This window comes from Pyrgilauda ruficollis, unplaced genomic scaffold (genome assembly GCF_017590135.1).
Source record: "Pyrgilauda ruficollis isolate IOZ18807 unplaced genomic scaffold, ASM1759013v1 scaffold263, whole genome shotgun sequence".
Classification (NCBI taxonomy): Eukaryota; Metazoa; Chordata; class Aves; order Passeriformes; family Passeridae; genus Pyrgilauda; species Pyrgilauda ruficollis.
This window is the reverse complement of record NW_024523967.1, coordinates 53,508-76,747: the sequence shown is the minus strand read 5'-3', so window position 1 is coordinate 76,747 and position 23,240 is coordinate 53,508. Positions and strand designations below refer to the sequence as shown.

The window sequence follows — 23,240 nt, the reverse complement described above, 5'->3', positions numbered from 1 at the left end:
GGGGGGGGGGGGTGGGGTCAAGAATTTTCATGAGGACGGCAAAATTAAATCTGCCAGGGTAACATATAATAATAACCCACATAATTTAAAAAATAATTTTTTTTTTCTTCCTACTCACGTTACTGGTATCACCATAAAGTGCAAGGTGTAAGTTCTGAAATTAATTGTATTTTCTCTCTCCATAAAGCTTGTTCATTGTTTGTACTCTAGTCAACTTGGACACTAAAATTTGGTTAGATAATTTCTCATTCAAGCTTTCATGCACCAGACCAGCATGCCTGCAATTCAAACATTATCAGCATGTATAAAAGCACACACACATAAAAACAGAATCCCAGCCCAAGACTGAGATGAGTTCAAATTAAATTAACATGTAGAAAGCTAGGACTCTCTGCTGGAATCAGCTTCGTTATGATTAAGTTTACTACTGTTTCAGATAGCTCGTTCTCTCGAGGTTCTGGCTAAAGGTGCTTTACAAATTAGAGGTCAGGTTGGTACTTTATAATTTTCTCATTTTTCCTTTAATCTCTTTTTTTTTTTTTTCCCCATTTAATTAATTCTGTGGAGATTCTTTCTGAAACTGAAAACATTTTCCTAGTTTCCTGTATTCACAGTTGCCATCTGCCAGGCAAAGCTGCCCCAGCAAAGATTCTTTCACTCAAGGCAGATGGGAACACCCTTCATATGACATAACCTGCACACTGGAGTATCCCTTGGGAATGCTGCTGCATCCCAACACAGAGGCCCTGTGAGATGCCCCACTGCCTGCCACACCACCAATCACCACCAGTCATCAATCCCACGTTTGACAAGCACTCCATTTCCTGAGTTCCAACTCCGTGCAAATTAATAAGCAAATATAATGATCTTTTAAAACATTGCAAAACACAATTTGAAATAAAATGTGTTGGTCACAAAGCTCATTTAAACTCTCAAGAGATCATACCTGCTCTGGTATGTGCACTGGGTAAATTTGCACAGTGGTCTAAGAGTGTGATTACAGCTTGGGAAAACACACAGTTTTACAAACACAGTTTTAAGCTGGCTGGCTTAGTTACTGTGCCAGATACCTTATTCATATCAATTACCAAATAAACCTCTTTAAATAAAAAGAAATTTTTTTTCCTGATCAAGCCTACATGGATGACATCAAAGACAGGTAACCTTGAGGTCCTGGTATCAAGAGAGCTATGCCCAAGAAGTGGCCTAGGAGTGCTGGGTAGTCAAGTAAAGGTGTGTTGAGAAACTAAGACAGAGAAATGAGAAATTTCTGGAAATGCCAAATCCTGTGCTATCTGTAGCTAAGCTGTGGCAAAAGGATGCCCATCTTTACTAAGGAGAGCACTGATGATTTTGCCACTAAAGCGGTCACACTGCCTTGGCCTATCCTCCTTCTCCTTTGAAAGCTTCATCAGACAAACAAGTAGCCTGACTCCTTTCAGAGGTGTTAAAGGCAATGAGAGCTACTGGTTTAGTAATAAACCAGCTTCTGTGTCTAAACATAGGCCCTCAATGGCAAGAAGGTTGGCTGCTTATTTTCTCTTTATAGTCTGTGATGCCAGTGCCAGGGCAGTGATGTTTGTGGTGGGAAGTTCAGTGGTGTCCCTGTGGAACTACAGGGTTGAGTAAGGACATAGAGAAAACACCCACTTACATGGAAATGTGGTTACTGTACCCATGTATCCATGATGCAATCTATGGTGCAGTCTTTGGGAAGATTTATGGTGCTTTCTGCGTGGACAGACTGAAAATTTTCTTGGGGACTGTGCCCCGTGTTCCTGGGCTCTGCAAAATCTTTCGAAGTGCCCTCAGCAGAGCACCTGAGTGAGGTTTGCCAGTGATTGTAGCTATTCCTGCTGCTCCACCTCAGCAACTGGTGGTGGTATGGCAAGTCTGGAGCACAGTACAGACCCTGTGATCTAGGTATGGCTTGTGTCTTCACTGGCAGGGAGTGAACAACTGAGGAGGATGATGAAAGTTCCCCTTCAAAACCAGCCTCAGTGGTGTTTTACATATAGCAAAGGAACACTGAAACATTTCACTGTGTCATCTGAAAAGAAGCATACAGCAGAAATAAAAATGTGATAGTCTGTGCATTTTGGAGAATAAGAGAGAGACTATCAAAAAGGATATAGGAATTTAGGGAAGCCTGAAATGCTTTAAGACATTGGAAGAGGGCCCTCACTGTTATCTTCTCTGTAAGAGTGAGATCAAGCTACACCATTTAAATTAGCCTAGGGAAACCTAATTTGGTGAGAGGGATCACATCGAGGAGCACACCAACTAGTTTGAACTTAAAGAAAATACCTTTGAGTTTGGTGGTTTGTGGGTTTTTTGAATGAATAAAAGGTGGGTTAGAAGAAATACCTTAATCACTCCTTGGGCTGACTATGTAGTTTTTATATATTTAGAGGTGAGTGAAGAGACAAAACTACCCATGTTTTACAGAGTTTTCCAAATAGCAAAAGAGCATTTTTTTTCTAAGTCAGCCATGTGTATTTTGAAGGGAGTATACACGTCTTCTTCCCTGAAACTTGCAGGGTCACAGAAGAACCCATTTTCTCCAGTTCCTGACATTGTTCAGCTCCTGAATGGAGCTGCTTCATTCAACTTCTTCCTGGTTGTTATTCCAGTTGTTTGTTATTCCAGTTGTTATTCCTGGTTGTTTATCCAGGTACTTCTTGAGTCCATCTCTCAGATACATTCCTACGGATTATTTTCTGCTCTTCGTCTTTGCACACAACCTTCCCCAATTGCCTCCTGTCCACACAGTGCAAGTCAGGTGAGAGCTGCATCGAAGATTTCAAAGACTGAGGAAGGAGTTAGTGAGTGGCCAACAGTAACAAGTGAAGTAATTTGCTCTATTAAAGAAAGAGAGGTTTTTATGCTGTACATGCCAGTTATACAGAGAGAGACAGATACCATGGCAACAAGCTTGTCAGGCAGGAGCAGGGCACTACTTTAAGATGAACTATCACTGGGTACATCATTAGTGGTGGAGAAACTTCATAAGCTTTGGAATTTGGGTTCCTTTTGCACCTAGAATCTCATCTGCTGTTATGGAATTTGAATCTCCAATCTATAAGCTTAGCCTGGGGTAAAAATAGCAGGCTGGGATGTTGGATGCATCCTGAATAATATGGAAAGGAAGAATGTGCCTACAGTAGCTCAGTGCTTCCAGGCCTGCCTGGTTGTTGGAACTGTATGGAAAGGAGGAATGAAAACATACCATTGAGTCAGGTTCAGCAGGATTGTCTGAAATAAAGATTGAAAGGGAATTTGTAAAGAACTGTTCCTTCTGTGCTTACTCATAAGCCATGGATCTGATCATTAGCCTGCACTGATGGATTGATCCCCCTGTAAATCTCCCATTCTGGCAGGGTGGACAGATAATTGCGCATACAAGGTTGATTCTTTTTATTCTCCTGTGGTTGTCCTGTCCACAATGCAGACACTTTGGGGCAAAGCTGGAGTCAGGTGCTGATAGGGTAGGATTTATACCCACGGGAAGTTCCTCTGTAGGCAACCACAAAGCAATTAGTGCACAAGCCATGTGGGACTCTGACTGTGGTCTAATGTGAATCTCATTTTATCAGAGCAACGTACAGAGTTCAAATTTCCAGTTCACCAGCCTGCAGTGCAGAGGAAAACATTTCTATGGGCAAATGGAGAGGGAAAGGAAAGATCTGAAGACCTGTGGCAGAGTTTCTGTAGGTGTCTCTTTAGCCCTGCCATATCTATGAAGTGCTGAGAATGCCACACAGCACAGTTTTCACTGTGACAGGGAAGGGATCACAAATTCATGAACCTTTGTGATTTCCTGTATTATAATTCCCCATGACTGAGCTGCTCAAATCTAAGGAGAGCTGCAGCCCTTCACAGCTCCAAAAATGAAGCACAGCCAACATGCAGAGTGTAAGATTGCAGAGGCCAGATGCAGAGGCCAACTCACCATGCCCCACTGCTTCCACAGGAACTGCTGCAGGAATTTTAGTCAAAAGCTATTTTAGCCCCATCAGGACTAACTGGGAGAAGTGACGAGCACAGACATTTGCCCAGCTTGCAGCATAGGGAAGGAAAATCAGGTGGACATTAATCATCTTTTTGCAGATGCATCAAGTAAAAAGGAGAAGCATATTCAATCCCGTGAAAAGGCTTATTTTTGAGCAGTTGTTCTCTAAGACCTGATAGCCAAGTGTTGTACTCAAAGAACAAATGAAAGAAGAGGTGGCTCCTCTGGCACTGCCTGCTTTCCAAAGATAAAGGAAGATGGAGTGCAGCACTCTGCCCATCATGTATAGGAGGGTGAGAGCCATTGAGATAACTGTGAGAATTATTGTGATGGGGGCATCTGGCTTGCTCTAAAAGGAGAAGTGGGAGCATTCAATGGATTTCTGCATGTGTTTGAGTTTTCCCAGTCCTGTGGAGAGGGGCCTCTCTGACCATAATTGGAACGAACTCATGAATAGCGCACGTGAGCAGAAAGCAGATCTGAAGTTGCAAGCAGCCAGCTCACCCTGCTGCATCATTAGCAAGGAGACATGTTGCATATGCAAAATATAGGGCAGGGAAGGACACACTCATCCTACTGAAAAGGCAGAACATTCACCAGAATTTTCTGGTGGTTTTGGAGAGGTCATCTTACCCCAGGTAGCTTTTCCTTCCAGGCAAGTGGAGGTATACAGATGTCTGTTGTTGGTCAGCAGGCAAGAATCTGCCAGGAGAAACTGGTGGCAACCTATGACAGCTGCACACAGGTAAAGGCTAGTGATATGTGCAGCGGGACAGTGGGGGAAAGCCTGTGGTTCCTACTCTGGCTTCTTTTATCCTGCAACCCAAACGAAATATTTTTTTCTCTTTTACTGGCACAGACATCAATTAGAAAGGCAGAGTCATGCACTGACACATCCCTTTTAGTCACATAAGGCCAGCAGCAGGAAGAAATGCTGGAAGATGGGAGGTGTGGGGTTTGTCACCAGGCATTCTGTGATCAGAGATGGGAATCAAAATAACAAACAGCTTTCTTCCTGCTCAAAGGAAGAGCTTAGGAACCAGCAGGTGTGCAGAAAGGCCTCTCTTAAACACAGCATTGAAGAGGAAGAGGGGGACAGAGTCATGGCCCCACATCTGCCTTGAGGACACAGATGTCAGCCTCCATTCCCGCTCCTGGGGAGAAGTGTCTGACATGTCACTGACCATGACACGCATGGTCTTGTCAGATCATTACTGCAAGTTCCAGAAATATCTTCTGATTGCTAATACAGCGTGCTAGATTATCTTGCCTGCTATTATATTACTCTTTAGAATACTATGAAATTTAATGGAGAGAGCTTTTTTTTGGAGGACAAATGTTTTACAAGGTCTTAGGAAAGCATAGCACTGTGAGCCAGTGCAAAGTTTGACACTTGAAGCCAGCTAGCTTCAGTTTCTTCTTCAAGTCACAATCCACATTAACACATCCCCCACATTCTCAGGCTCCTAGACTTCCTACATGTGCATTTTTTGTTTCTTGCCTTCAAGAGATCCTGAGCTCCAGTCACTGATTAAACTAAAGCTCCAAGTCCCATCATTTGGCATGCATACGGACAAGCATTCACAGGAGAAGATCTCAGATGAATTAACTGCAGAAAATTGCATCTGACCTTCCATCCTCTCTCCTCCTCCTGGAGGACTGAGCCGAGCCTTGTGGAGGAGTGCCATCACATTTTTCTGATTCCCAGTTAATCCTTGGGGCTGTATCTGTGCCCAAATCCTCAGTGCTCTCAGTAGCTCTGCATCTGCCTCCAAGTTCCTTACCCCCAGCTTCTGAAGACACTTGGCACAGCCAAAGATGACAATTGTCTGCAAAAGGAGGTTGCCAAGGAAGCAACATAAATTTTGCTCACACTCTTGAGCATGGAGCAAAATGTATGCTGGATTTTGCAGCAATGGAGATCCCTTCCAGGATTTTGAACACTGCTGAACTTTGCTGCACAGTCAGAAGTCAAATCACAGCCACCACAACCATGCTGTCAGAAATGATGAGATTTCAGCATGGCACAGAGCAATACTCTTTGGGCAGGAAAAGTAAAGGAGGTCAGTCCTGGGTTGTTTATTTGTTTGTTTAAGAAGCTATTTATTTTATAACTGACAGTTCATTGTTTTTATTGGCTTAAAGTAACTTGCCAGGAATAAAAACAAGTTTCTCTTTCTTTTCTTCACAACAAAGAGATGCCAAACAAGTGGTTTTATGCTCAGAAGAGCCTCAGAGTCTCTGCTGAATTGATTGACCGTGGTTCAAACCAGTGTGCAGCACAGCCACTGAGGGAGAAACAGAACAAGGAGTCAGAGCATCAGGAAGGTCTACAGGATGCCACTGGGGCACTCTTCCGTGGGCCTCTGGGAGAACAAGCTTGGAAAGGCTGGAATTGCATTTTAATCTTCTATATGTGTAAGATCCATCTGTGCTTGAACTTCAGGGAAATCTACTGCCAGGATCAGCCTCAAACATTGCAATTAGGGTCTCTTCCAAAGGAAGATGAGTTCTGCAGGGCAAGCTGGGGAAAGCTTCAACTTTTAACCTTGAAACCTCTAGGGTGTGAGTATGCAATGTACAATTTCAGCCATATTTAACTAACTGTGACTGAGGGTCACAAAGCTTTCTAGCCATCCTCCTCCCTTCGAGCCAATCTTCAGCTGAGAGGACTAATTTGAAGGACCTCTTGGGGCTCCTTCCAGCTGTTTTCTGAGATATATTTGTATTCTGCAACGGGAAGGCTCAAGTTGATTGCTTTTACAACAGCTTCAACAGGAAAAATTTGCATTAAAAATAATGTGGGAAGAAAAAAGACCTGGCATCTTAAAAGGTTTCTTCTAATTCTGGCAGGTTGATCAGTACATTCTCTGCCAGAAAGAGCTCCCTGCTGTGTGTTTTCTAATGAATTGACAACTGCCCTCAAAAAAGAGATAGTGAAATGCACTGTGTAAGCACCTTCTCCATCAGCCCTTGGACTTTTGAAAGTATCTTTATTTTTTTGCTCATATAAAGGTAAAAGTTCATTCTACTAATTCAGATAGGCATTGTGGGCTGAAGAACATTTTCACATAAACAAACTTGCCCTTTGAATCACTACCATGTTTCTCTTACAACAATGATTAAATCACTTACAATAGTGATTTAAAATAAGTGTATTAGTGTGGTCTACTGCTACAGTTGGATCAGGTGGTATTTCAGTCTGACCAGCAGAGAGATCTGGATGACTCCATTCTTGTCTTTGTCCACGAGATGAAACATTTCTGAAATGTAGAAGAGTGGGGGAAAAAAATGGATATAAACCACAGATTTTGGCATGTAGAGAATCGCTACCCAACAAAATGTAAAAGTCTGGCTTTTTGCCATGATCTACTGGAAATTTAGACTGGTTCTGCAAGATAATATTACAGTGGTTCCTCTTTCTTCTTACAAATAATTTCTAAGCTGCTTCATGTGGTGGAATAGACCTACAGCAGCAAAATGGGGGTTGGCAGCAGGATAGCTATAAAATCTGATATGGTGGCATCTGGCATGATCTGAGGACAAACGTGTAAATCAGGTCTGAGTAAGGACTGCAAGTGATAAATGGTCCCATTTATTAGAGCTGCAACAATGTGGGGGCCAGAGCACTGACCCCCACATAAGTTGCTGATGACTGTAAAGCACAAGAGAATGGTGTGTTATGGAAACGTGTCCCCTAGTCCCCATGGGCATTCAGACAGAAAGGCTTTTGCCATTTCTCCGCTGCTTCCTCTGACTCAATTTTGCTGGCACCCTGACCTTTCCATGCAATTTGCTACATTCACAGCTAAAAGACACCAAATACCTAATGCAACCCCAAGCTTTCAGGAATTGCCCTTGGGCACTCACTGAACAGGGTCTCCAGGTGGATCATGCAGGCCACAAAGCCATCAAAGTCGATGGTCAGCTTGGTGCTGCAGGCATAGCAGGTGATGATGCTGTGCTGCACTTCATCTTTGAGTCTGAAACCTGAGGGCCAGGAGAGGACAGGAGTCACTGACACAGCAGGTTAAAATTTACTGTCTTGGATGTGACTTATCCATGGACTGCTGCAGCTGCAGGTTGAAGGGCAGGATTGTTCCTCCCAGAAGGTCTGTTGGACTTCCACACCCACCTTTCTGGGTCCTTTCCAAAGCCAGTTGTGCTGGCTGAAGAGAGGCATAGAGATCTCCTAGAGAATTTTGTCAGACTGCATATTTCACATTGTTTCACAGTATAACCAGTCCTATGTTCCCCAGATAAACCCCTAATTAGTGAGTCTTGGCACTGCAGCTGAATAGCAGTGATTGCGGCAGAGCCAATTGCTCACATAACACATTGGGCTCTATTCAGGCTCATATTTATGTTATTTCTGTCTGGATCATTCACATAAAATCCACTGAGCACAAGACAAATAAAAAAAAAAACCCAAAACCAGTGCTCCTCTAGACGTCCCTTAGGTGGCAAGCTCTGCTCCAAAAGTGAACACATCAGAGAGGACATCATTGGCGCATGCCTTGATCAGGCTTGCACCTTCTCCAGAGGACAGAAATGAAGGAAAAAGAGCGTGGGAGGACATGAAGGAAGAAGAGGGTTTGGGCATAGCTCTGAAACAGGATTATTAGATTAGGAAATAATGAGGCTAAAAATAGAGCAAGTAATAATCAGATGCATAAGCAATGGTCACAGCATGGACAGAAGTACCAGTGGTTCATAAGGCAGAACAGAGGATGGGGTTTGATGTATGAAACAGCAAAAGGATTGCAGTGTGTGACTGTGAGGAAGGGAGAATGTCACTGGCAATACTGTGATCAAGGTGACGGGAGAGAAGAAAAGCATTAAAATGCTCCGCTGTTCTCCCAGTGTTTGGTGATCCAATCCCCAAGCAGCACACTCACCTGCCTTTCTGAGGGCATTTTGCATCTCATGGGAGTTGATGGCACCAGAGTAGTCACTGTCTACTTTCTTATAGATTGCCTGTGGCAAAGAGGAAGGAGGGAATGGAAGGGGGGACTCGAGTGTATGGCCCTGCAGCAATGCCATGGTGTGGGCACCAGAGGCAGGCTGGGCTTGCACAGCTGGCTCACAGCAGCTATGAAGTTGTGGTAACACAGATCTCATCAGGGGCTACAAGCCACAATGAACTACTCAGAGGGCTCCTCTAGGCTTTAACCTTGGTTTGCTAGCCCACCATGCCCTGCCATTGTCCCTGCTCGTGTAGCTAACCAGTGCCAGGACAATCATTCCTACCTCTGCCATGTTCACATTGTCACTGCTGTGCCCTCTGATGGCTGGGACAGGGACTATCCCTACCACCACAAGTTCCTACTCTTTGAAACATAACGAGCGAGAGAAACATTTTAAGCAACAGGTGGCAAGCCAGGAAGAGTGGGAAACACGTTCCCATGGGCTGGCAGCATGCCTGCCTTCACATTACATGGTGGCAGACAGGCCATGGAGGAAAATATCCTATCATTTGGCAAACACTACAACAGACCAAGTCCATCTTGCTTAATGTTTCAGACAAGATGACAGGTGCCTCCTACTGCCAGCAGGTTTATTATCCAGAATTAGAAGCCACCCAGACCTAGAGTTAATAGTGGATTTTGGTCTCAAGGCTTGCTTTTCTGACAAGCCTTAGGGCAGAGCTGTGTCTTCATGAACCCAATATTTCTTCATAGAACTCCAGGGCAGATGCTCTGTGATGAACAACACCAAGTATGGTGGCAGCAGGCTTGCCTGAAAGGGACGTGGTCACACCAGGCAAGTCCAACTCTAACCTTCCTTTTGACCACTTTGTTCTGGGTGAACTTCTTGGAATATTAAACCCTCTATCAGAATAAAAAAATAGTTCAACAGTTCTACAAGATTTCAAAAATACAAAGGCAGTTGTTTGTAGGTCCTAAAAATATGTTTCTTGTGTTTGCTTATACTCAGCCAGCAGTGAAATATATTGCAACAGCTGAAATGTTCATATGAGCTTTAATAGAGCAGGCAGCAGAAAGAGCTGTCTTTGCCAATAATCAAAGAGAGTTATCTGTCTTTCTGTAAGGTATGGAGAATTATGGAGAATTATGGGGCCAAGGTGAAAGAGGATTTGCTTGTGCCCTATTGAGTGAGAGGTGTTTCAGAGCCCTGGAACAAATTTGAGCCCTGAAAAGGAAGGCTTCCAATTATATCTGCCTGTGAGGGTTTAACTCCATCTCAGTTCTGGATCTGTACTTCAGAGCTGAGAGGGGAGGGAAGGGGATAGAGTCAGAGATGTTGTTACCAAATCCTTTTGAATCTTCATCCAAAGTGTCTTGAATTCTACAAGTCCCAAAGTGCTGGTCCCATTGGTCTGGGTCATCTTAAGGCGTGGTTCAAAAACCAAGATTCCTTTATCTTTAGCAAAACCGGAGTGTAAAGACAAGAGTTGGATTGTGCAACACTGGAGAGCAATCTGGAGAGCAGTTCTGATAAAAACAAATCACCCATCACAGTGTCATCTTAATGCCAGTTTAGTTCTTATTTGTAATGCATCTCCATCTCCCAAACACATGCCCACAGCTTCACATTTGCTTGGCAAAAGGCATGCCAAGAATTTCTAGGCTGTCTTCACTCTCAAGGAATGATATATGGGATTGCTAGATATGTAAGCAAGATTAAAGGCATTCACATTTTGGACACTTAACAGTAGATTGGATTTCACCTTAGGGGGAAAAGGGCCTGGCCATGCAGCAAACAATTATTAGAAACCAGAGGCAGGAGCTGCAAGTGAAGAGAGTCAGTAGCTGCCTACAGAGTCCTGTCCCATGTCCTTCAGGGCTTTGAACATCCCTTCCAATGGAAAATTATGCAGAAACAGGGATTTGGACACTATGACATTGTACTTACTGAGTTACCCCATTAAGCTTGGGAGCCTATGGAGTGTAGGGCAATGACATCACTTCTCCTAATAGCCAGTTATCCACAAGATCCACAGTGAGTCTCTCCTAGCCTCAATATGGCCATGCCATGACACCAACACCAGTGAGATCCTGGCAGCATGGGTCATCACCCCACCAGTGCAAAGGAGCACTGGGTAGAGGTGTTGACCTCCCTTTTTCCTTCGGCTACACAAACCTGTGCAGAGGTGTTGACCTCTCCTTTTCCCTTGGCTACACAAACCTTATAAGCTCCCAAGTGTCCCCCCAGCTATGCAGAAGGGAGGCAGGCCCTGCCTGTACTTACAGCCTGACCCCTGGGAACAGGCTCAGCCTGTTCCTGCTGCTGTGAGCCCGGTGCTCTGTAATCAGGACCAGACTCAGAAACAGAAGCTGTGGATGTACTCAAAACCTGCATCCTGCCAAGCATGCTGTGTATGCACCTGGAACTGCACAGGTGCAGCCAGGCAGAAAGGCCCTACTTCTCCCCACTATATTTAGGAAAATGTTTAAGCAGTGAGAGATGGTGGTGAGAGAAGCAGCTGATGATTAAATGGTTCATGTTTCTGCAACCATGATAGAGATGCTTGGTTAAATTTTTTGCCCCCAGCCATGTGCCGGGACAACAGAAGTGTAAACTTAGTCCAGCTTGTCAGGAAGCTTTGCAAGAGAGTTCCAGAAACTTTAAAGGTGATGAAATTACATTCAAAGGATAAATCTAAAAGGCTGATCATCTCCCTGCAAGTGTTAATGCTGAATCTATCACTTTTCACATCCTTTCCTGTACAAAAAGGAAATATAAAAGTCTAAGTGAGAAACAGTTTAAGACAAATACTTTTCTGCAGAGAATGCTGAAGATACCAACCACCTTAAGGTCTTGGTAGCAAAGCAAAGGCTCTGCCATCTCTTCCATTATGTCCTTTCAATTGATTAATATGGTGTTTTTTGGTTTTTTTTTTTTTTGTTGTTTTTTTTTTGTTTTTGTTTTTGTTTTTTTTTTTTTTTTTTCCACAGTGGGAGGGGATGTTATTGGTTTTGGTGGTGATAAGTCTCTATCTGTCCACAGAAGAGATGCAGCAGCAGCATAATAACATTGTCCATGGTGGTCCTCCCGGAAAAGTACAGGGAATGTTGTGCCTCTGCAGAACATCTGCTGGCAGCATTTGGAAGGGAAGCACCAGGCACTATTTCTACCCCACCCCATATTTAGAGGTTCAACAAGCCAGGAGAAATTCAGCTGGGACCAGACAAAAACTGTTTTTCATCATCCCTAGCTGACAGAGCTGGGTTTTGTTAGCACAGACCCTGTTCTCAGCTCCATCCAATGGGAAGTACATAGTGTCATTCACTCTTCGCAAAAAACCAGTTCAGGATCCTTTGAAGTTCAGTTGCAGTCACTTCACAGTCCTGGACAGAAAACAAAACATACTGTAGGTGTTAACACAAAAAATATTTGAAGCAAGCTCTACTGATGTGCTATCAGACATCCAGAGACTATTTTCTTTGCATATCTAAGACATGTAAACCCTTAATTTTTTTTTCTAACCCTTCACATTTACCCTCCGATATCAGAGGGAGAAGATCTTCAAAACCAATCATATTTCCTAGACACTCAACCAGGAAATAAGTGGTTTGTTAGGTGCTATGGTGACATGATCAAGTTAATGGCAACTTTTTAAAATGTTTGACTGAATAAAAAGTTTCAGGAAAACATTTGAGATTTTCAGGACTTACAGAAACTACAACCAAACAACTCTAAAATTGCCATCTGAAAACTCAGAATGGTCTTTCCCACTAAAAAGATGCTTTCCCTCTCCAGTAACAGTGGCCACCTGTTCATTAAGAGGAAACTTGACATGACAGCCACAGGCTAACACAGCAGGACTTTATAGATACTGTTTTTCAAATACACTAAGTAGAGAAAAAGCCCAGCCAACAGTTTTTTGATTCCTGGGGCTAAACAAAAAGGAAGAAATTGGCCAGCCAAGCAATTGTCAGAATTATATGATAACTCCACAGGTAAGTTATTTCACCCTGGGATAATATTTTCACAGTCCTCACTCCTATCCGCCCCTATTTTCAAAGTTATTCCCAGCCTTGCACTACCAAGGGGAAAAAAAAAAAATCACATTTTGCACCAATGAGAGGAACAATGTAGAAAATCTTCTCCATTGTAAAATAAACTGAACTGAAGCTATGAGTTAATAAAAGGGGAGAAATAATTGGTTTTTTTAACAGACAGTAAAAGGAATTGGCAAATCAAATATTTGTATAATCATAACAGAGAGGTCTCAGGTTTTTTTGTTCCATTTAATCCACTTACCTCTCCAGAGAGCTTTTGGAATAGAGTCTTGAACTAATCATCGATATTTTTGTTATCAACATGAGGCTAGAGGAAGGGGATGGCCAAGAGAGCGGTTAACAAGGTTCTAGAAAGTGAGCTGTGTATATTGTAAAGATGCTGTACAGGGGCTTATTTACAGCAACAGAAAATGAGCATGTGCTCTGCAGCAATGGCAAAACAGAGGCACTACTTTAGTCATGACCAGCCAGGGGCTGGCTTAGTTTGAGAGCAAATACTTCCTAAGGCTGATGAGAAACTTTTCTTCTGTTACCAAGACAGCATTAGAAAATAGCCACAGTGAAAATGTTGCCGCATTTGGCCAGAGCAATTCAGGAGCACCTTGGAAGCCTTTTGCAGCTTCTCCCAGGCTTCAGGAAGACTTTGTTTCTATGGAAATGTGCCCTCTCCACCTTCTCCTACCCATGCAGGAGGTAAGGACAATCATACGTGTTCCAGTTCAGTCTACAAGGGTGAAGTCTCTGTGCCGCATGGCCCATGTACATAAAAATGAACGTGAAACTAAGACATGGACATAAGTAAAAAATTCCCACATGCAAAAAATATTTCTCCTCAGCACAAAAGCATTCTGTAATCCCAGCTCGAATAAGAAATAAAAATCATGCCCCTGTTTTACTTCCACATTATAAAGGAAAACTCTGTCCAGTTAGGTCGTCTAACCTCATATGGCTTTGCAGACACCTCATCACCCATCATTTTTCGTAAGGAAAAAAAAAGAAAACTGTAAAACAACCAGAAATTATGAGTCTACTTTAAAGTCTTGCCTTTAAAATAATTAGAAAAAAAAAATCCCACAAAAGCTGTTTAACTATAAGATGTTAATAAATGCACAGAACAAGCCCCCAAGTTTCCTGCTTTCCATGCTCCACATCCCACCTCTGCCTGCCCCAACTCTTTGAAGATATTTCCCATGGGAAATGCAGCCTTGCTGTTCTTGTCTTCCATCCAGACTCCTGCTTTTTTGTCCAATGGATGCTATTGATACAACCCCTTTTAAAACCATCTCATCATCATCATCATAGTCTCAAATCCTGCACTCTTTCATTGTGGGAACTTCTCCTTCACAGAGCTGAGGGACCTTGTTCTCAGCTGAGTGCTTAGGGGACACCTCTGAAGAGCCATGACACTTGAGAACCATCTGCCATGGATGCATGGTCACTATGGTAGACTGTAGAAAAAAATGGGTTGTGGAAATGGGCCTATTTTGCTGGTTAAGACAACAGATCAAGCCCAGGGTATGGATGCAACACGTGACCTTCTCCTTTGCGTGCCTTCCCAGCAGAAGGGGGGGCTTTCAGGGAAGGTACTCACTGTGATTTAGCCTGATTCTCAGCAAAAACTCTCAGTCAGAACTCCCCATTCTTGTAGGGCTCAAAGGTGGAGGGCACAATGAGGTACTGTCCCCAGGACAGCATCATGCAGCTAGCTGTCGCGGACTCTCCGTGCCCTTCATTGAACCACTTGGGCTGGGGCTAATTTTTTGGCGTTTCAATGCTTTTGAGCTGCTAGCTCTTTCCACTTTTCTTTATTAATTTTTTTTTTTTTTTTTCAAAAGAAGAGCAGCAGCAACAGAGGGTCTCCAGGACGGGATGGAGCTCCGGAAGCCGTCGGGACAGCTGGGGCGGCACGGGTGCCGGCGACACGGGTGCCGGCGGCACGGGTGCCGGCGACACGGGTGCCGGCTCTTGAGACGGTCCCGCGGGCTCAGCGCCGTTCTCGGCATGCTCTTGCACTGCAGTTGTGTCGGCAGGGAGCAGCGGGACAGGCACGCATCCCCCGCCGGGCTGAGCACAGCAGCCGAGTCTCCTCCGGCGTCTGGACACTGCAGCGCAGGCGCAATCATCAAAGCCGGCGGAGACGTGTTGCATTCCACAGCAGCAGATAGTAATTGTTTACCTTTCTCTCCTGAGGCTCCTCTCAGGAGAGGAAAAATCCCAGCAGAGGATTTTTCATAATATCATGGCTACAGCTAGCAACCTCACACATGTTCACATAAGGATCAGTCCAGGCTGCTGGCTGGTGCCTTGCAAAGAAACATGGCCTGCGTGCACATCTGTGCTGCTTTCCAGCTGTGGAGAATGTGGTTTTGTCAGAAATCCTTTGGCAGTTCCCTGGTAAACCAGCCACCTGATTTCAATTTCAGTGCTTCAAAGCCATCTCAAGTTTTCATTGCGTAAAATAATAAGTCCGTGAGGGATGGTACAAAAGAAAACCACCAGGGTTCTGTCATGGGAAACAGGCAGATGATTAGAAGGAGCAAGGATCTTCCTCTATAAAGATTATCTTTTCACATGACTCTTTACACTTGGTACTATAAAATAAATAAAAGTATCATAATGTGTGCTCATGTCTGATCAAATTACTACACTAAATTTTCCATTAATTGGGCATTTTTTGCTAGCTTGTGGACAAAGTTAATTTTCAGACTATTGTTGAGCAATTTATGGTATCGAATAAACCTTCCAATTGCTTAGGAATTGTAGTCTCTGACTTCTTTAAATAGACAGAAAAAAAAAACAGTAAACAAAACAAAGTAGTAGTCACAAGGGTGAGACTTTTGGGGCCACATTAGTTGATTCACCCAACTTCTATTAGTAATACTAAGGATATACATTTGGATTTTGTAGGAAACAGTACTTAAATTTTCCTTAATACCAATATACTCTGTAGGAAGTTAAACATTGCACAGTTCATAAAATAAAACACTGACATAAGAAGGAACAGTAGTGTAAGAACAACATCCCTGCTATAAAACTCCTATTCATGACTTTTGGTCCACAAAGATGTCTTTCAAAAAGTATGATTCAGTGACACACAGAAAATGCTGTGTGGCTGATGCAGGATGGGAAGCATCATTTAGGGATAAGGTTTCTGTCTGTCTAAGACCAGAGCAGACAAAAAAAAAATCTTAACAAACATTGTATAATCATTCAGGTTTTCTCTAGTAAACTGTAGAAAAATATGCATGCTTTTCCTCTTTTGTTCTGAGATAAGATTGAATTTGGTATTTATTCAACAGCCCCATCATTTCCCCTCACTCAATATTAAGCTAAGTGGGACTGCAAGGGTTAAGGAGGCAGATCCATATCTTCCCCAATATATAAAGTTCATTTTCCCTTTGCATTTGCAAGGCTGCTAAAAGAGCACATTTAATTGCTACATGACCACATGTTCATTTATTGAGAGAGGAAAAGGGTTGAAAAGCCAAGGAAAAATTTGCAGCACAGGCTGCTGGGCCTCAGTAATGAGTATAGGATATTCCTACTGCCAGACAACCCTGGGGTCTCTTTCTTCAGCAATGAAAAGTCTCTTTGCCTCAGTATTGACATCTGGGGGGATTAGGGAAGGTTGAGCAGGGCTTGTTCATTACCAGGAGCCTCAGCTCAGAACTGTAAGAAGAACAGATCCACAGAGCTTGGCATTTCTTCTAAACAATATTAGCTACATTTTTGTAGTTTTAGAGTGCAGAGGTCCTGTTCTGCCTTCACCTGAACTAAACAGACAAATTCTGACCTCAGTTATACAAACTTCCTGGAAGCCAAATTTCAACAAGTATAAATGAGATCAAGACTGGGAGTCAGACATCTGTAATAAAGCCTTGTGGCCCAGTCCCTTGAAAATGATTATTCAGAACTTGAGATATTGGTCCAGTGATTCAAGGGCAAAGCTCTCCATAAAAGATATCATTCATAAGAAAGAAGTCATCGTGGCAGCTAAATTCTCCAGTGCAAGAGGAGGTGCCCATGTGGAGGCTGGAATTCTTCAGCAGAGACTACATACCTCCTGAGGAATCTGGAAGGAAGAGAAAAAGACAGTGTTAAAGTGCTGCTATATACCTGCACCTACCAGTAGGAAAAAAAAATAATCAGATAAAACCTACTTCAGACACTTTTTGAAAAAAATGTTCACTTACAACCACATATAATAGTATCAGATACACATGAAATTGTCTTTTCCTAGAGCTGTTCCAAAGCAAAAACTGTATTTTCATCCAGAGAAATCTATAGCATATCGAATTGCTTTTCCCCTGATGTGGTGTTTTGAATGATACTGTTGGTTGGAAATATTTGACTAAGTCTTTAAATGCTCAGTCAGGAAAAGTCAACAAGTTAGTCCTACTTTGCTAACCAAAACTAGAGTGTTCATTACAGCAGACCAAAACTCCACTAGTCTACTGCTACTGAATATGATGAAAATATAAGACTACTGTCACTAGCAGTCAGCCTGGGGATGATGAGATTGTTGGGAGGCAACTATAACAAGTTGCAAGTTTCAATATTTAGCTCTTCCTAAATTAACTGAATTGCTATGTTAACTTGTACCTCCAAATATAAGGCAAATTTTCCAAAAGCAATGAGTTGTCTTGAGAGCACAGATTCCAGTGAGAGCCAAAGAGAGTGTCCTCCCAATTCCCAAAAGAGCTATTACAAGCATCACCCATACAATGTTTGTGGAGCCTGAGTGGCCCCTTGAGACTTCAGGGTCTGTTGTTGCCTATAACCAGCACACTGGGGCAGCAAGAGCTGGGGTTGGGTGATGGAAACACAGTTGTTGTCAGCAGGCAGATACATGACTTACAAAAGCTCTGCAGAGCAGGTAGACAGACTTGAACACACATCTTTTCACCTTCTTCTGCAGAGAGATTTGCTTTAGGTCATCATCTCTGTAGTCCCAACTGGAGTTCCCCAGCCACAGCATCAGCTGCGATGAAGTAAACCTACTACAGTGTGTGACCCAAGGGAGCTGGGGTCATAGCTGGGTCATAGCCTACCTGAAATTACTTAGCAGCCAGGTTTTTAAAAAAAATTAACACCTTAAAACTCACTTAAGTGACTTAAGAGTCACCAAGTCTACCCGACTGTGAGTAAGGCCACAGAGGACACAGATGGGATGGAATAGATGTAAAGCACAAGGAGTTCTCCACTGTGCACACAGATGAGAGCAGACAGACATCCATAATGTACGAATTTGGAATGCTGATAAGTGAAGGTGCCTGGTACCACAAAGAAGGCAGCTCAGAAATGTGCTCAGTGTGTGCATGCAGGCACTTGGGCACTAGGGAAAACCTTCTGCAATTTCAAGCCAAACCATCCAAGATCTATTAGCAAAAGCCAGCTGTTTCCATCTGCTCCGCCTGTGCTGGCTAATGATCTTCATCCAGTGGAGTCTGTACAGCATTTAATTGTTTTTCTTCACATATGCTATTGGTCATGATGATACTGATTGGAAATTTTACATTTGCTTCTCTCCCCTCACGCCACAGAAATTAGAGATTACACTGTAGGTTTTTTCCTTACATTATATTTTTAGAAACACTGGGAAAATCAGGGAAAACAAAGCCCCAAATTTACTGAATCAGAACAGTATAGCATATGGCAGACAATGGATTAAAAAAAAGGACATTTGAAATACAAGGGAGAAATAATAACAAAAAGTGAAAACTGAGGGCTAATGATAGGCTGTAATCAGAAACACTTATCTGTAATTGCCAGTCACCCCAAGCCTGTCCCCATTCAGATTTTGTAAGAAAAGATTCTCAATGAGACTGTTACTAAATTACTGGCTCAATAATTTACACTGCTATCCTGTTGAAGTGGGAAAAAAACTGAGCCTCAATTTATCCGAGTCTTCCCATGTTATGGGGATCAGGAAGAAACGAGAGAAGTAATTGAATCATTCTTCAAAATCCAGACCTTATTGAAGTGTAGTGCTGAATGTCAAGATGTAGCACACTGCTAATTTTTTCCAGCTTAACAGGACAAGGAATACAGTCTTTAAAATGAGGAACAAATTTTATCTGATAGAGTGAATAACCAGTACTAAGCAGACCTTCTCCCATTCTCTGTGGTTCTTCTGCATCAAGCCCACCAGAATGGTACAGCATGGCTCGTTGAAACTCCCTTCATGGTCATCATCTGGTTCATCCAACCAGATTTTAAACTGGGGATTGGTCCAGTATGTTGCCAAGAATTCCCAACAGGAGACAAAAAGGAGGAGGCTTTGCTGTCATTGCAATCAAGATGACTGTCACTAGATTGCAGAGAATATCTCCCAGGAAGGACTTTTGCCTGGAGTTTTTCCCGTTCTTTCCATTGAGTTGTATGGGTTTATGTTTTCACAGCTATGCTGAGTATCATCTGGAGCCATGAGAAATCAATGCACCAGGGTATCTCCTGGGACTAAATACCAACAGGGAGGAGCTGATACTGTTAATTCCAGCCAGTCATGTATCTCCAGGAAATGTCCTTGGCTAAGGCTCTTATTGTTGCAAGAGGACCAAATGCCAGACAGCCTCTCCAGAGGTCTAACCTGAAAACAAATTGGAAATAACAGTGCCACTGAACTGTGACACTTTCCTGGCTTACCCAGCCCTTCAGAGGATTACTCCAGCGAGTAGCAAAAGCCATGTAAGAAGGAAAAGCAGACAGAGAAAAAAAAAAAAAATATTGCTACAAATTAACTGCTTGGTGCACTGGTAATCCCCCATAAGAAAATAAGTGTAAATTAGATCTTCATTTAAACTCCCAGGCTTTTTCTTACTGTCTAAACCCCACAGATATTGTTGTACCTCTAAGCTCTTTTTTTCCCACCAAAGCCCCCTCCAGCCCACAAGCAGTTTTTGAATGTTTTCTTTGGTATTTCACTAAAGGCCCATTTTGTTGGGTCCTCACCTGGGTAATTCTGGCAGTGCCCAGCAGATGAACCCCATCTCCACTGTCCATTAAACAGGGTCAGGTCCCATTTGTTGACCTTGTTGCTTGTCAGTGTGTCAGGAGTCAAATTGCAGATCTCAAGGTGGCTAAACTGCCTTTGGAAATCTGAAAATGCCATCCTGGCATACAAAGAGACAGGTTAGTCCATCAGCCTGCAACAGATGAGGTGGCTGAGGCTGGACACTTTTCCTAACAGTGTTGCAGACCTGTCCAAAGCTGCATTTAATTGAATTCTGAAACTTGGAACTGGCTTTTGGGAAAGAAAATTGCCCACTGCCTGAATGAACTGTATCTTCTGGAGACAGCCTCTGTCCATGGCTGTTACACATTTTGGGCTCAGTCAAACCATTTTCTGTCATCCCCAGCTGTGGGCAATCCCCCATGGATCATGCTCCATAAACAAATTCACTGGAACTGGTGAAGCAATATGTGTGAGGAGATCCCATTTAAAGGGAGTAAGATCTGGCCCTTGTGAAAGCATCACTCTGTAGAAAAACAGTCTCAGTTTGGTGTTTTGCTTCATTCCTATCTTTGGTGTTTGTTTTTACCATTCCTGGTATGTTTGCATGAGTGAGAGAGCTTGATTGCTCCATCCTGCTAGCAGAGGTCTGCTCTCATTTCCTAGTGCCTGATGGCCCACGCAGTTGATTGCACTGGAGGACAGTGGCCATTTATCTTTCCAGGCTAGGACAGAGTGACATCAGTTCAGCACTGATTCATATATAATCAGATCAGGATTATGACAGGCTTTCTATTAGGTCTGAGTAAACAGACTCTTCCCAAGCTGGTAATCTGAACTTTTTCATTAGCGTGTAGCATTTAGGCAAAAAAACAAATCTCAAAATGTAGAGCAGCTGAGGTTCATTCTTGCCACCTCATTAATTTTATTATCATCTGGTCTCTGTATTTTGGATTAGTGCCGAGTTATGCAAGCTCTAATAAAAGGAAATATTTGAATAGAAAAGGAGATAAATAAGAGGCTAACCATGCCTGCACGTCATTATTAACCCCCTCGGTGCTGGCAGTTTTCTCCATCCAATTGAAAGGATTGCTTAAGGCACATAAAATGTCCAAAAGAGTAAGCTTAATGAACAATTCTCACCAAAACTCTCCATCATCTACTTGCTTATCCAGAGCCTGTTTTTGTTTGGGATCAACATAATTCCACTCATGACCACTGCAGACAAAGCACAAAAGCACACTGTTCAGCTGTTGCATTTTATTGTACAGTGAGATCTGAGTTAGATTCTATCCTGGGCTGATAAAGGAGTATATATTTCTTCAACAAATAGATCTTGTGCCCCTCCAAATGACAGCACACCCTGCAACCTGACTGTGCTGGGCTGGAATTAGACTGCAGCAGTATTTGCAACTAAGCCTTGAATTGAATCTCCCCTGCCAGGTGCCAGAAGGTACAAACAGACTGGTTGGATTAGGAAATTCACAGTCTGAAAGTCAGTCAGAGCTTCTGCATTTTAAGATTTATTGGGGTGCCTGATATCCTCCCTATGGAAATGATACAACCTCCATTTTTAAGAGTCTTGAAGGAACAGGAAAGCAGTAAGGTCAAATCAGAAAATTTACTGCAGAAAACAGCATTGCTCCCTTGCCATTCTGATATTAATGTGCTCAGGATGGATTCTGCTCTGATCTGCTCCCATGTGACAATGCAGTGCTGCACCTGCCTCAGCAAGGTTGTCCCATGGTAAAACAGGTATGACAAAAGCAGGATATGGCATATGTGTGTGCCTGAGGCACCTTACCTTGGGGCTCAGCAAAGCAGCTCTGACAAAAGTAAAATTAATTGTAATGTTATCTCTATCCTTAATTATGATACATCAGCACCCAGGCTACAGTCAGTCAGGACAGGAAACTGAAATCTCGAAGTGTTGCATGAAAAAAATATATTGTGGCTCATATGACAGTAAAATTTATGCCATTCTAAATATAAAAATTAAAGAGGTGTTGTCACTACCATGCTTCCAAGACACTTGAAGCCCAGACAGTTTCTGAGAGATTTTGAAACTTTTGTGTCCTTATCTTAGTCAGCATCCCAACTTTTTCGAGATTCTCAGATAGGTACCAAATTCTGGTGTGATTTAGAGCTGAGCAACCTTAGAGTCTATGCAGAGGTATAATGGTTTATCCCTGCTTTAACTCCCAGGAATAGGACCAGTTTGTATATTTTACTTAGGTCTTGGAACTCGTTGGTAGGATCAATATGAGAAAAACTGTCTTGTAAAATGACATGGATGTGGCTTGCATTGCGCTTCTCAGAGTCAAACGAAGGGCTGTTGTCTCTGATGAGAAAGCTCCGTCTGAGGCAGGTATTAATGCCCGCTGGAAAGAATGGATCGATATCCAACATTGGTAATAAATTAACAGTGTTTTATTCCAAATGATTTAGTATCTCTCCTAAATACACTTTGTGATTGGACTAACTGCATTGTTCCAATTTAATTTTTAATAGATTCCAAAATACACCAAAGAGAAAGAAGCAGGGGCATATAAAAACCTACTTATCACTCCAAGATCCAGTCCATTCTACTTCACCTCAGGGATTCCTAAGCCTCACTACTTTCTCTGGCTGTCCTTGGTAATATACCTAAAAGATCCAGAACAAACAGAGCCTGAGCACTTCCATTATTCCAATCATCAGAGGGCAATTGCTTTTCAGATAGGATAAAACATGATTTGTACTTGAATGATGCAGTCCATTACAATTTGCAATAGTTAAAAGACACCTAGATGCCTTCCACCCTTATTTTACATTATCCTGTGCCACCAAGTAAGCCATTAGCTGCAGCATTCACCATTTCATATAATGACAGCAACCTGCAAGGAAAATCATCAGCTACAAACCAGCAGAATATCTACGTCCTCAAAAGCAGGAAACATTGCACAACACAGCAAGGTTGGAAGGAGGTTATCTGGCATGGACATCTGTGTAATGATTCCAGCTTCAGAGGAGCAGGAATACCTGGGGCTCGCTGTAAAGATGAGACTCACAGCAGAGTTCATCAAAGAGGCTTTTACTCTTTTCCCATCAGCTTTGATTGGGAACGTGCTTGCTCCCATCTCACGCAACATAAACACATGGGGAATGGCTGCCTCCTCTCCTGTTCTTCCTTTCTGTACCCTGAATTTTGGTAACAGCTTGGCCCACCTCTACACTTTCTACCCCAGCCTGTTGGTACCATACAAGTGGCAGACTGCACATTGTGCTCCACACCACTACCTGAGAGAGC

The 23,240-nt window shown here is 42.9% G+C and overlaps 1 protein-coding gene across 1 annotated transcript in view; it reads right to left on the bottom strand.

Annotated features, from left to right (window-relative positions):
- Positions 1–6,276: 6,276 nt before the first annotated feature.
- Positions 6,277–23,240, bottom strand: part of LOC121355693 (calpain-8-like) — a 28,847-nt gene continuing 11,883 nt past the window's right edge. Inside the window, 18 exon segments of the mRNA XM_041471335.1 lie at positions 6,277–6,310; positions 7,227–7,275; positions 7,883–8,002; positions 8,911–8,989; positions 10,284–10,350; positions 11,632–11,698; positions 12,267–12,324; positions 13,241–13,306; positions 13,940–13,977; positions 14,592–14,705; positions 15,247–15,318; positions 15,321–15,348; positions 17,060–17,071; positions 19,068–19,126; positions 19,129–19,244; positions 19,953–20,111; positions 21,095–21,169; positions 22,512–22,599. Coding sequence (XP_041327269.1) covers positions 6,277–6,310; positions 7,227–7,275; positions 7,883–8,002; positions 8,911–8,989; positions 10,284–10,350; positions 11,632–11,698; positions 12,267–12,324; positions 13,241–13,306; positions 13,940–13,977; positions 14,592–14,705; positions 15,247–15,318; positions 15,321–15,348; positions 17,060–17,071; positions 19,068–19,126; positions 19,129–19,244; positions 19,953–20,111; positions 21,095–21,169; positions 22,512–22,599 — 1,301 coding nt within the window.